Raw genomic sequence first — 14,492 nt, 5'->3', positions numbered from 1 at the left:
ATAATGTTACACAGAAGGATAAAGACATATGGAAGAAGCGGCTATTTGATACCTTCTTCCGCCATAGATAGTTTGACTCCCTAACTTTTTTATAATTACCCTTCCGATATCCTGAATCAAACCCCACACAATATATAGATTTATAATAAATAGGAGATCCATCCTAGATACTATTTTAAATAATAAAACAGTACGGAAACAATTTATTAATAAAATTCTTATATAATTAACATAAAATTAAATGAAATTACATTTAAATAGAAGCAGACATAAAAAGGAAATACAAACCCACGCGGTTTATTTAAAAGATGAGTTAATTTATCCATTTAATAAAAATCAAAACAATTGCTTTCTATTAAAACATTCTTCCAAAATATCGTCAACTATCTTCGATGTTTCGGAGTAATCTTCGCCTAACGACTTTTTCAACAACGCCATAGTACGAGGAACTAGACCATAATTCGATATACGATACTTTCTTTCTTCTTTACCCTTCTTAATTACAATTTTAAATAGGTTCAACCAGTTTTTGATAAAATTAATAAACTCTACTGTAATTTCTTGCGCAACTTGAAATCTTATAAGCGTAAATATCCATGGTTGGGAAGTTAGTATTGCAACTAAGTCGGGGTCATTTTTGTAAACTATAGCGTGACGGAATATAGTGCTAAGTGTTGTCCAACCAGTTGATGTTCGATTCTTGGAGTCCTAAAGTATATATCGGAGTTAGAAATGCAAATATTCATGGTATACGCTGTGAAGTTTTTGGCGCCCTTTCCCCTTTACAATTGTCATGTCCAAGATTATTTATCCGATAATTTCGTTGAAATTGCACGTTAAACAATGATAATGGGTTTGATTTTTGATTATACACACAAACCATCCAGTGCGCAGCCTCCAACCTGCCCTGCGATTCTGTAACTCACTTTTCGAAACTGATAAACACTGACAAAACTGATAAACAATAAACTACAAGCTCCCACCTTTTCAGAATGGCAAATCATAAAATGACTGCTTCACGACTGATTTCAGAGCGACCGCCGATGCAAAAACCGCTGTGTGAATTCGAAAAGCGAGTTACAGAATCGCAGGGCAGTACTACGACTGACATGGAGAAGAGGGAAATACATTTTCTGCAATTTCGCTCTTTTCACTCATATTGTGAGCTGAGGGTGCAAAAGTCTATTACTGGTTGGTGGGCACGAACTAGCTGTTTTACTCTAGAATATGGAAGTTTCCTGCACCAAATTTACAAGTGAGAGGGGAAAGTTATCGGCAAAATTTGTTGTAATACTTCAGAAAACCGTCATGGGGAAATCTTTTTGATTTTTAGGAGGTAACAAAAAAAATTAGCTTCCCAAATGTGCCGCCCCAAAAATCTGCCGCCGCTGAGGTTTCGAAAAATAATTTAATAGAAATGTACATTTCTACAGTTGGCGACAAGTCGCTAGTTCCTAGGAGTAAAATATGCCAGTAACGATATATTACTTACCGTATTACATAAAGTAATCTGAATTCTAAACATCAATGCCCTAAACGCATCGTATTGTTGGTCCTGTGCAGCAGTGTTAGTAAGCATAATAGGGGTGTTAAAACCGGAAGCCAGTACTGTATGTATAAATTGGTGCAGGGTAACTGTATGCTCGTTAGAATTATCCAAACGGAGGGATCTTACTATAAAATCTGTTTTTATTTGAAGATAGGATTTTGGCTGAAAATTTTTTAATTAGTAATATTTTTACATTAGCCAACTAATTCGTTTATCTTATACGAATCTATTGGTGATATTTAGAAAAATGTCCAAGAAATTTAATCTTCCTTGTTCAATTTAAAATAATTTTAGATTTTTTCGAAATTTTTTGAATGCAGTGTGCTATTACAAACATTTTTATTTAGTCCAATTATTAATAAATATCGTTTTTAAATAAAATGATGTTATTTTAACACAACGGTGAAAAGTGTTAGAAAACTCATTAAAACCATGAAGTCGCGCGTTTGAACCCTTAAATATGTTTCAGTCTCTGTGTGCTATTAATAAATTGGCACGTCCACTGAAAAAAAGAGACGGCATGTGACACCTGATCGCCTAGAAAAAGGAATGATCTAGAAAATATATTGAACAACTCAGCGCTTATTTTACTCTAAAACTCACTTGATAGTTATTCTTGTGGTAGTAATGGACCAAGTATGAAAGTAGTCGTAAAGCTGCGCAAGCGACTTCTTCGTCCGCACTACTAGTTGACGCTATTACATTTGCCAAAAACACTGGCTTATTTGTGAATGTGAGGATCACTGTAAATGTATTGCAGGGACACTGATTGCCTGATTACACGGGTCAACACAAAATTTGTCTTTGACTTAGCATTTTAGGTCATAATTAGACGAAAAAATATGATTTGAAAGAGTTTGCTTTTGTAATCTGGTCGCTCTGATTGCGCGATATATTTTCAAAGTTAAAGGTTTCAAAATTAGTATTGTAACAATCACAAAAGCCAACTTCATATAAAAAAGATATTGTCTGCATATTTGTGCATAATTAACCGAAATCCCCAACCCAAGTTGGACAAGAAGAGCTAACATTAGAAAAGAATGGAAGCAGCTGGAAGAGGCCTAGGTTTCATAGGACACGCTGATCACCAAAACCGGCACATCTGATGTATTAGATCAAGTTAGGTTATATATATTATGCTGGGTGTCACCAATAAAGGCTTAATAATAATAACGAAAAATCATAAAATAAACTTTAGGACAAAGAACTTTTTTTTGTAGAGTCGTGCTATTAACAATTAATAGAAAGAAGGAATATGCGTCTCTTGTCTAGAGACATACAATACCGTAAATGAAAAACACTATACTGCATTATTTTTTAGATTATAAAATAAGGGTTTGTATGTATGGAACAGGTTTATTTTTTGAAATATATCGACGACATGCAATGCGTAATTAATGTGGAGGAAACTGCGTGAAGCTAGTAATGATAAAAATTTGATAAAACTACACCAAAAGGCGATATACAAACCTTTTGATTCACTCTTGTCACAGGAAAACTTCAAAAGCAGCAGGCTTAAGTTCAAGCAAACATAGTTGTATTGACATTTGGTTTCATATTCAATATTTTCAGTTATTGTTTTAGAATATAACGATGTGATTAGTACAGCTGTTTTGTAACATATACTTTGGTCTAACTCGGCTGGAGGTAGACTTATTGCGACGTCCAGTATGTGACATATGTTTGTGTCTGAAATATGCCTATTATGTTACAGACTTTCTGTACACAGTACAATATTTAATAGGCAACATATTAAAACTGTTACCAAGACCTCGCTTCAAAGTAATATTTTGTGTTTAATGTAACAGAACGCAATCGGGATGGCCTGATGTAAAGTTATACCACCGCCCATGGACACTCACATTGCCAGAAGGCTTGCAAGTGCGTTGCCGGCCTTTTAAAAATTGCGGTCTTTTACCACATAGTGTTGGTGCGCGGCAAAAAGTGCCTTATAAAACGCTCAGTTGTGGAACGCCGGACGTCAAGGTGATACGGGTGGAATTTCTTTTTCTGCCTCGACGTCCGATGATGAAAATCTGCCGGGCTAATTTATGAATCTAAACCATCCAGGGCGCTACCCAAACGCATACAAAAAAAATCATTCAAATCGGTCCAGGCGTTTAAGACGGGTTCAGTGACATTTACACGTACAGTAGAATTATATATTATACTAGTGGACCCGACAGACGTTATCCTGCATGATATTTCAAGCGATTAGTAAAGCAAAGTATGAAAGTACCGGCTGCAGCGCCATCTGGCGGGCTGATTTGTCAATCTAAACCATTCCCAGATCCCCTTGAACACACACAAAAAATTTCATCAAAATCGGTCCAGTCGTTTGAGAGAAGTTCAGTGACATACACACTCACAGAAGAATTATATATATAAAGATAAAGATATTTAGAAGGTTGTTGACTTAGCTACAAATACTTACCAATTTCATTTTCACAGTCAATTAAAGTTTTAGACAATACTTTCGGTAACATAGCCCATATTATTCCACCAAATTGCTCTTTTAACTCACTATCACCTTCCTCCATACAATTGGAGAGGGCTTTCATACAATTCGCTACAATAGTGACATCCTTCGATTGTAAAATTACATCTAAGAGTAATTCCCATACTAACGGTTCCTTTGCTATCTCTTCAGGCAATGTTGTTTCAATTTTAAGCCATTGGCAAAACTAAAATATTATTTAAGAGAAGTCGCTGGTTAAGAAATATATATTTTTTGCTCATATAGGCATTCGAGAGATTAAACTTAAATCGAACACAAAACTAAGATAGCGTTTAATAGATTTAGAGCAGCCTTTTTTTTCGTTTGCCCATGGACACTCTCAAATCCAGAGCGCTCGCGAGTGCGTTGCCAGCCTTTTGAGAATTGATTTTTTTTATGTAATAGAAGGCAAACGGGCACTGGTACGCTATTTTCTTGAAAGGCCCTAAGTCGAATCTGCCTTAAAAAACGGTCAGTGGTGGAACGACGGAAATCGAGGTGATACGGGTGAAATTTCGTATTCTGCCTCGATTTGCGTCTTGGTAATTGGTAATTATTGAAATAAATATAACTGCATGTAATCTAAGGGTAAAGGGTTTAGGGGTGTACTGGATTATTATTATTAATATTTTGAGAAACTAATAATATTAGTTTCTCAAAATATTAATAATAATTTTGGATTAATTATGACAAAATCAGACTAATCTCATCGTGTTAACTATAATACTCCTCTTTCTCTTCTTATCACAGCGTAAACACAATTTGACAAAAAGTGAATTAGACTAGACTAAGACCAATAAATGGTTAGATTTGCAGGCCACAGCCCCATTTAACTGCCGCAGAAGTTAACAAGTCCGTTGTCGGCTTTTATTCTTGAAGTCCATTCGGTTTGAAAATCCATCGATCAATTTGAATATTACATTACATTTATGTAATAATTACCTATGTTCAAGTTAATAACCGCGGTAATTGTTTTACTTTCTAGTGTTAAGCAAAACCAGTTTAGAGATTCTAAGTTATTATTTGCGCTCGTAAGGATTTCAATTTGTACTCCAATATTTAAAATCCCGCTCTCCAAAGGGGCAGATAGATATATTTTCGTGTCATTGAGACGTTAGTTATGGGCCATGTGTTTTATTAAGGGTCGATTCGACCAAGCTTCAATTTATACACGAGTAACTATACCAAGAATAATCTATTCCATGATTTTAATCTCGAGTAAATCCATAGTCGTTTGTCCACGTAATCGATAGTATAATTGCGCTAGGAATAACAATACGCGAATAGCAAGAGAATGGTGAACGAAAATAAAACTCGGCAAATAAATGTTGTTCTACAACGGGACAGTGTAAGAGCATACATCATGTCAACTCGATTTTGCCGTATTATAGTGTAAAAAAGTAGCTTTTAACAGGTGTCAAACGACAACAAAAAGTTTTTATTTCTTGTTTGTTTGAGGCTTTCGTCTAAAAAGGAACTTCTGTTGAGCCTAGTTGAATTTCATTCTAATATTATAGAAAATAAAAAATCTATAAATAAATAATAAATTCTTTAAACGTTTCAATATACAATGCCAGACTATTAATTTAGTGCGTTGCGTTGACTTGAAATTAAAACACAGAATACATATTTGTGAAATGACAGAAATCAGCTGATTGGACTGACTGACGCCATTAAATTATTCTAGGAATAGCTGTTATTCCGTGCGAAACGGCGGTTTAGTAGCTATTCCCGAATAAGCCCACTATTCTTAGAATATGTAGTTGGTAAAACGTAAAAATGATTTACTCTCGATTAACAGACGATTTATTCTAAGATTAAGATTTACTCTTGTTTGGTCGAATCGACCCTAAAGGCCGATTTACATTATCTTAGTGTTTAGGAGAGTGCTTTAGTACAACTTGAAAGGCAAGTTCTTTAGCGTAGCGTTTACTAAAGCAAGTAGCGTTTACATGTTTCAACTAAAGTACTATCCTAAAGCACTCTCCTAAACACTAAGATAATGTAAATCGGCCTTAAGGCGTGGTTAAACTGTAAGTGGAACATTTTTGTAATTTGAAAAAATGTTTTGTCTACTTTTTAATTTAGGAATTTTTAATATTCTTAGAACTGTGTTACGTTCATCTTCATAATGTTAAGTACTCTGTATTATTTTCACTAGATTTGTGTGTTAAATTTTGGAAATATTTGAAATAGAAGAACTGAAGTATGAAGTAGTCGAGAGCTCCTTTCAATAAAAAACAAATACACATTTAAAAAATAAAAATTCCATTTCATCATTGGAAGTCGATGCAGAATGCAAAATTCCATCTCGATGCCTGGCATTCCACAACACAGCGCTTTATAAGGCAATTTTTCCACCTGTTTGTGGAACTAACTCCAGTAGAGGTATTTCCAAACTGATACGACTTAGGACCCATCAAGAAAAGAGCGTACCATTCCCTGAAAGATCGGCAACCGACCCGCTAGCCCCCGGCGTTACCACTTTATTCAAAGTGACCCATAGATTCTCATCATTATTTATAACAAACGCACTTTGATATAAGTTAGTTAATATGTTCGATTCCTGACGAAACATTATTTCTAAATGGCCATAGAAGAATTACCAATTGCCAAAATTTGAAATGTAATGTATTCCAAAACCATAAATATTATACGTACCACAACAAATCTAATATTTTGACTCCTTAACGATGCGAAAGCCCAGAACAAAATAGCTGGGTTATGGGTATAAAACGCAGCTGGATCTGGCTGTAACATGGACACTAGACGATCTGATGCCTTCTCCAAGTAGACTCTTTGGTCTAACGACTCTAATGAACCGTTTGATATAGTCGACATCTGTTAATGATTTTATTTTAGCAAAAGCGCATGTATGTATGGTATTATTATTTATATGTCTTCATGCATATGCTTAATACAAATATAATATATGTGTTGTTAAGGATATTAGAATAGCTATGATACTAAAGCAAGTATGTATGCAATTTTGATATAGTTATCTCAATATAGCGCTGTTGCAATGGAACAAAAATATTATTAATACTGTTGTGTGTGAATTGAAATGAATTTTTCTTACGTAATAAAAAGTATGTATTGGTGTGTGTCTTATTTGTAGTTTCTTGTATTATAAAATACTAGGGGCCGTCAGATGTTGTCCTGTACCCACGTCGAAATCATCAAACTCGGCCCAGCCATTTAGGAGGTGTTTACAAACACACACAATTGTTTGTTATATTTTAAATTTCTATCCTATATACGATGCTGCTGCGATATGTTGTGTTTGTGTTGGTTTAAGTGAATATATTTTCTCTTACGATAAAAGGGCCAATTTATCATTATAATCCATAAAATAAAATGGATGTAAAGAAACAAATTACATTACATACAGCAAAAACTAGCCATAGAGCCTTTATTATGTACAATGGAGGCTTGAACGTTTTCGGTAAACGTAAAATATATTGCACTAGATCCGGAAGTAAAGAAGCGGTAGCTGATTCAGGGCTGGAACATAATTAATTCCTATGAATTATTTCTAATCAAGGATTTGGTGATTTATCTCCGGGTTTTATAAATATACGATTAAAAACAAAAGCTTATAATTCCGCTTGAATGTGATTGGTCTAAAGACCAATTAGACGGCTAAGGCTTCGTCTTTTGGCCTGGGCCAAATGAAAAAAAAAGTGACATTCTGATTTTATTAAATAAAAAATAAAGTTCATTAAAAAATCTAAGGTAATATAAGGTATGTTAAAAAGGTCACAAGTTGAAGCCTTAATGTGATTTTATTTTAAAAATAGTATTAATATTGTTATAAAATATTACTTCTCCGTGGACTGGCAGTAAAAGTAAATATAAATCAATAATGTATATGGGTGATTCTTTTGCAACTGTAGTCCGATATTTTGCGGTTTCTCTAATCCATTTTGAAGTTCAATCAGACCCATCTAAAATTAAAGTTATATGTATGTCAGTCAACAGATCTGCACTATAATGTATACATATGTATATATATATATATATACACACATATATATATATATATATAACATCGTAAGAGAACCGTCATTCATTAAATCCAAAATCGATATGTGATATATATTATAGGACCATTATAGGAAAATGGTCAAAGAAACATGCAATCTAGGACCAAGAACCCATTTTAGGTAGTAATGCCACTAGATTATTATTAATTTCTAACAATGAATATTGTGGTAAGTTTGTGATTAACGGATATTCACACGGTTAAGATCAATGTGACCCAGATACGTCATAAAGTTTTATATAAATTGGCTTCCTCTCCCAAATTAAATACTGCGCTTCCTCTTGTTACTTTATTCACTTTCTATATCGAAGTACTTTCCAATTATAAACACATTAAACGTATACTATATGCAAAAAGCAATCAAATGAGACATACAATGTTACTATTCGCCAATCGCCTAAAATAATTTTAAAAGGTATGTTGGTAATTCAAATGCCTTATAATATTCGTACAAGTCCTCTGTTCAATATTATCTTACGAAAAATTTCATATTTCGTGAGTAAAACGTAAACGTAACGTAACGTAACGTAACGTGCTCATAGTTGAGTAATTTAATCTATTTAGATTACATATACCATTTACCACATATTGAGCTCTTCCTAGTTAAAACCCTTTGGTACAAAGTTGACGTTTATTTTTTTATTATCTATGATTGAAGTACGTCATTATATATGTCGGTGCAATCCCGTTACTGTCAGCTGTCATTTTCATTATAGAACAACATCAAAGTCATCATTCCGTCATTTAACTGTTTAAATATAAAATATTCACTTACATGAATTTCCTTAGAACATATTTCCTTACAGCTTGTTTCTTGAACGTATAAATATTTCTCAGCGAGGACTTTAAGTAATTCACCAAGTACCAATGTACTTACTTTTCGCACTGTTATATCGTTTCTGAGAAATGGAGTTTGTAAGCCATCGTAATATTAGGAGCTGGGACTTCCCAGCATTAGCAATTGAAGAATTTTTAAATACAGTTAATGATATACAGTTCTCTAACTACATAAAGAGCCTGCCTTGCGATTCTGTAACTCTGTTCTGTGATAAGGTGGGAGCTTGTAGTTTATTGTTTATCAGAATGCCAAATTATAAAATGACTGCTTCACGACTGATTTGAGAGTGACCGCCGATGCGAAAACCGCTATGAGAGTTCGAAAAGTGAGTTACAGAATCGCAAGGCTGGAATGCAAGTTTTTAATAAAACTTGCTTGTTGTGAATAAACAGATATATGTACTGAGGTGATACACCGTATTAGGTTTCTATGGATTGCAGCTTATGACCCGACTTAATGACAATGCCGTTAGGAATTTAGACTGAAATTACATTCAGTCGGAAGATTGGAACTTTATTTTAAAGATATGTACGTTCTTTTTTGAAACCTTTAACCAATTATTGTAAACTTATTCAACGTGCTGATGGACAGAGAAATGATTTTTTCCATCACTCCATAATTAGAATAAATTAAAAAATTACAGCGTATCATAATTAATCAAAAAGATAAGAATTCCTACGAAATATTAATTTCGTAAAATTACTTAAAGGGCCGGCAACGCACTTGCGAGCCTTCTGGCATTGAGAGTGTCCATGGGCGGCGGTGTCACTTAACATTATGTGAAACTCCTGCCCGTTTGCCTCCTGTTCTATAAAAAACTGATCAAATCTACATGCACATATTGTTGTTTTGCGTATGTTTACCTTACATATATGAATTAACAAATATTCAGAATTACCTTACAATTTGTACTTGAGGTAGAATGGCCAAATAACCCTTGGATAACAAAAGTTCACTAAAATCGAACAACGTTTCGGAGTCTACTTGGTGGTAAAATTTTAAAACCAATTTAATGAAGGTACTGTATACCTCAGTTGCTATATCTTGTATGTTATCCTAAAAGTATCATTGAATAAACTGTAATTGATATACACTGATATACATACTGGTGTCCGCTTTCCAAATTTGGACTTATTTGTGCCAAGCATTCAAATACTGAAATTGAGAGTAGACAAATTGATCCACGGATGTGGACAAATAATTCGTAGGATCATCTATGTAATTGTAAATTATTTCGTTTAGTAAGGGTCTGTTTCACAATTTATGGATAAGTTCCGAATTAGCTATTTATTACTTATTGGTAGGATAAATTTATTTAATTAAGGGTCTGTTTCACAATGTACGGATAAGTTCTACATAAGTTCCAAATTAGCTATTTATTACTTATTGGTAGGATAAACACTATTGTTGCGTTTCACGACTGTCAGATAGCGCTATTCGTCACATAAAGTCCATCATAAGTAATGAGTCCAATGAATGTCAAATAGCACAATTTATCTTCCGAATAATTTATGTGTTGCATAGCTATTTGGTACTTTATCCATACATTGTGAAACAGACCCTTATTGTTGCGTTTCACGACTGTTAGATAGCGCTATTCGTCACATAAAGTCCATCATAAGTTATGAGTCCGATGAAGTGTCAAATAGCCCAATTTATCTTCCAAATAATTTATGTGTTGCATAGCTATTTGGTACTTTATCCATACATTGTGAAACAGACCCTTAATCTAATGTTTTAATTGTGTGTATTTAAGACGGTGTTTTAATATTACATATTCTATAGTAATCTTTCCATGAGGATAGGACAAATACAACTATGCCTACAGTGAAATTTCTCATAGTTATGAATTCAATTGTTTTAAGTAGTTAGTTACGTTAATAATATTTAAAAAAATATATTGTATTAAAAACAGATTATTTATGTCCGGTTCCTGGGTCATCGGGGCGCTTTAAATAATAGAGGATTTATTTTTACTCTTTATTAACCACTCGCGTACAACAATAATATACAAGCGAAATAATGAAATTTTAATTGCTGTGTAACGAATGAATGCAATGTAACAGTTGAAGAGAGTAGGCACTCGCCTACGTCTGGCTATACACTCGGGGCGTAACTCCGACGATATAGGAAATTGCCACGCTTATAAGGGCCGATTTACATTATCTTAGTGTTTAGGAGAGTATTTTAGTACAAGTTGAAAGGCAAGTTCTTTAGTGCTTTAGTGCGTTGCAAGTAAACGTTTACATTTCTTCCAGTAGAGTATCATTACAGCGCCACAATGAACGCGCAACGACGTCGGCAAATACGCTCTATTCTACGCAAAATACTAACTGTAGTTATGGAACAAATAGAAGACGAGATTTTATTCGAAATAAATAAACTAAATATGAATAATAAATAAAATAGCTTCTTTTAAGGCAGTGTATGCCGAATGCCTAGCCTGTTTGTTTTTGTATAAATTGTTTTTAACGTTCCACAAACATTCGTGAACAACATATTCAGACACAAATTTGATAGTTGTATCTTCCGACCATTTAGCCATCTTTAAAAATAAAAAAACACGCACGCGTTTCACGGCACTTGTGCACTCTCCTAAAGATTGTACTAAATTACGTGTTTACACACAACGAGGGAAGATCTCGGGGTTACGTGGGCGCGGGAGGGGTATCACTTGAAACAAAAATAAAAAGCGATTCTATTTTGATTCAACTTGAAATTCAAGTAGAACCGTACTAAAGCAAGTAGCTTTACATGTTTCAACTAAAGTACTATCCTAAAGCACTCTGCTAAACACTAAGATAATGTAAATCGGCCTTAAAACTAAGAAAGCCTGAGTGACCAAATGGACAGCCTTGGCTCGTACAATAAATATGCCGGAGTTAACTTAATCTAAATTTATTTAATCTTAAATCTTACCTTAACAAATATCACCATGTCATTAAGCGTTCGATGTATGTGGAGTTTCATAAATTTTGAGCAATCCTTCAAATTATCGATCTCTTGATTATCCGCAAGGACTTTGGTAACGAATGCCGTTGGAGGTTTCGCTTGGTCAAAAATCTTTGCAAGTCTAAAAGTAATATATTATAAACTAATAATAATAGTGAATAGTGATTTCTCTTTCTTAATACCTATTTCCAAACAGTTATTCAAGAATTCTTGAAATATTTTCGCATCCAAGAATTCCGTCGTGGAACTTTTAACGTTACGTTGATATGAAGAAATCGTATTTGAGGTTTCCTCCTTTTTGACAAAAATAAACCTTCTGTACTCGAAACTAAGTACCAAGGGGTATATATATATTTTTTTTATTTTTTTTTTATACGAGATGAAAATGCGCTTACGCAGGCCCGCATCAAGGATGTCGATCTTGACGCGGGGACTGTAGGGCTGGGTCTACACTCCAAACCCTCTGCTATTCAGAGGGGTAGCGAGACCCCACCCACTAAAAACACCTCAGCCCTTCACATGCCCTTAATATGGGCCCTCGGGGTTCGCTAGGCATTCTACCCAAGGAAGGGGTATATCTAGTACGCCGTCTCTCAGCCGAGACTGACAACGAAGATGGTAGTAATATGTATTGTCATCATCTAAACGATCTCCATGAATTTTTCATGCGTGAAAAATTACGCTTCTTCAGTCAATTTTATCAAATCCTAGATTGAATGCAATTTTTTTAGGACAAACATTGAAGAGAAACGTTAGGAAGGTTAAGGTGTCTCTGGTATACTTATTAATAGTTTGCGTAAACAATAAAGATGATAGATCATTCGGTTTAGAGAACATTGCTCTTGATTTATTAAAGGCGGTTAAAATCTAAACCTTAATGTGAGTTTCACAAAATACGCGTTTTGTAAACTTCGAATTAAAAATCACATCTAGTATATTTTATGAATTGTTATTACGATAGTTCACTTTTGAAAATTAATTTAGATATTTCTATACATTTTACTTACCCTAAACAATCCATCCCTATTTGGCATGTAACGACGAAGAGCATTCCAAGTTCGTCCGCTTTACCAGCTAACGCAATATGATTTAACCCAGCCAATAATAACTCCAACCACTTCTTTACCACATCTACTAAATACTTGGCTATACTACTCGGTATAGTAAGATCGTCAGGCTGATAGGAAATCAGCTCTTGAAGCACTAAAGCGCACGATAAAATACTTTTGGTATCAGCTATAACGTTAATACGTGTAGCTAAAGTGCTGAATGAAGCGAGTAATTGATCAGTGCTGTAAGCGCTTTGGTGGGCAAGGGGTGATGGTGTTTTGTTTGCTCTAATCCTAAACGGAAAGGTTTTGATGTTATAATCATTAAGTCAAATTGTTTATAAGAAATTATTGTAAATAATTGATGTAAATGTGCATATATTTTGAGACGTCTTAAAAAATATAAGGATATTAGTTTGAACTCTATGTGTGATATTATTACTCATATAGGCAAAGAGGAATTGCTATATTTCGTACTTAGTTCACAAAATGCTCTCAAACTATGTTGTATCGATATAATGTAAATGGTAAATTAAATATAAAGATATATTTAAACTTTGGAACATTACAAGTTTTATAATAATGGGATCAATAGTTTTGGGGACTCGCACATTAACTATTCCAAGGGAAATAATTATATCGTTAAGAGGTCGTTTTCAGTTAACAAATATTCGAAGTGGGTTACATATTTAGATAAGGTGATCAGTATTATTAATTTTAAAGAAAACATTTACCCATTTAATAAATCACAAAGGAAATGTAAGCAAGATTCCACTGCGTTTAGGTTGGTTGCAAGAAAGTGATTCATAGCACGCAAGACAGCAGACATCGCGTGAGGTGCATGGTCCTCGCTAAAGAAACTTGGCATAGACGAGACGAGTCGTAGGCATTTCAAAACAGACCTACGTAGAAACATTTACAGCTATATTAAATTTGTTTAATTATATTGCATATATTATTATTTTATTAGTGATTAAATAAAAAAATATATTATTTTAATGTACTTTCACCTACCTTAATAAATTAAAATCCAAGTTACAAGTTACTTCAGACAAGAAAACTGTTATATCATTATCGAGGAAATATTGCACTAAATGAAGTCTGTCCTCGGAATTTTTGTCATATCGGCTTAGAACTTCTATCAAATAACCACAAGCTTTATTTTGAGCGTTTATGTCTCTTGATGTGAGCAGTCTTTTTAAGTCAGACAAAGCATTTTGCTTGCCGTTTGGATTGTAAGTGCGGTTATAGTTTGAATTTACTAAACTATACATAGTAATTTTGACATATACGAGAGAAACGTAATTTAAATAATTTTTCAACTGTATTTTTTCTAATTTCGCGGTAATATATGCCGCCCTTTCAATAATTTTTCTTTTTTCACGACGCAGATAAAGTAAACAAGAATATTAAAGGCTTAAGATTAGGGCATTTAATAATGTTTTGTATATACTGTGGTTATAAATGGTGGAAGTGGTAAAAAAGCCAAGTAATGAATTATGTAAAAAAATATATAATATTTCAGTTAGGAATTTCTTGTTGTTAACTTGTAACAAAAAAAA

At 33.8% G+C, this 14,492-nt stretch overlaps 2 protein-coding genes across 2 annotated transcripts; both read right to left on the bottom strand.

Moving 5' to 3' along the window:
- Positions 1 to 1,974: 1,974 nt before the first annotated feature.
- Positions 1,975 to 8,935, bottom strand: LOC125063743. The gene is made up of 7 exons (XM_047670343.1): positions 8,867 to 8,935; positions 7,872 to 7,993; positions 7,436 to 7,550; positions 6,708 to 6,887; positions 3,984 to 4,233; positions 3,020 to 3,238; positions 1,975 to 2,292 (listed from the first exon to the last, which is right to left on the bottom strand). Exons 2-7 carry the CDS (start codon positions 7,991 to 7,993, stop codon positions 2,132 to 2,134), a joined length of 1,047 nt encoding a protein of 348 aa, XP_047526299.1. The 5' UTR covers positions 8,867 to 8,935; the 3' UTR covers positions 1,975 to 2,131.
- A 2,852-nt stretch (positions 8,936 to 11,787) lies between these two features.
- On the bottom strand, positions 11,788 to 14,204 carry LOC125063750. Its single transcript, XM_047670355.1, has 4 exons — positions 13,945 to 14,204; positions 13,665 to 13,832; positions 12,889 to 13,224; positions 11,788 to 12,002 (listed from the first exon to the last, which is right to left on the bottom strand). Exons 1-4 carry the CDS (start codon positions 14,202 to 14,204, stop codon positions 11,828 to 11,830), a joined length of 939 nt encoding a protein of 312 aa, XP_047526311.1. The 3' UTR covers positions 11,788 to 11,827.
- Positions 14,205 to 14,492: the final 288 nt, after the last annotated feature.

Source organism: Pieris napi, chromosome 1 (genome assembly GCF_905475465.1).
Source record: "Pieris napi chromosome 1, ilPieNapi1.2, whole genome shotgun sequence".
Taxonomy (NCBI): domain Eukaryota; kingdom Metazoa; phylum Arthropoda; class Insecta; order Lepidoptera; family Pieridae; genus Pieris; species Pieris napi.
The sequence above is the reverse complement of the archived record's forward strand: the minus strand, read 5'-3'. Positions and strand labels throughout refer to the sequence as shown.

Coding starts and splice junctions, on each gene's coding strand:
- LOC125063743 (XM_047670343.1), bottom strand. CDS start 7,993: ATGGGTCTGATTGAACTTCAAAATGGATTAGAGAAACCGCAAAATATC. Junction 6,888..7,435: donor CTCTATGGCTAGTTTTTGCT/GTATGTAATGTA, acceptor AATCATTAACAG/ATGTCGACTATATCAAACGG. Junction 3,239..3,983: donor TGACTGTGAAAATGAAATTG/GTAAGTATTTGT, acceptor GGCATATTTCAG/ACACAAACATATGTCACATA.
- LOC125063750 (XM_047670355.1), bottom strand. CDS start 14,204: ATGTATAGTTTAGTAAATTCAAACTATAACCGCACTTACAATCCAAAC. Junction 13,833..13,944: donor TTGGATTTTAATTTATTAAG/GTAGGTGAAAGT, acceptor GTTTCTACGTAG/GTCTGTTTTGAAATGCCTAC. Junction 13,225..13,664: donor CTTTGTGATTTATTAAATGG/GTAAATGTTTTC, acceptor CTTTCCGTTTAG/GATTAGAGCAAACAAAACAC.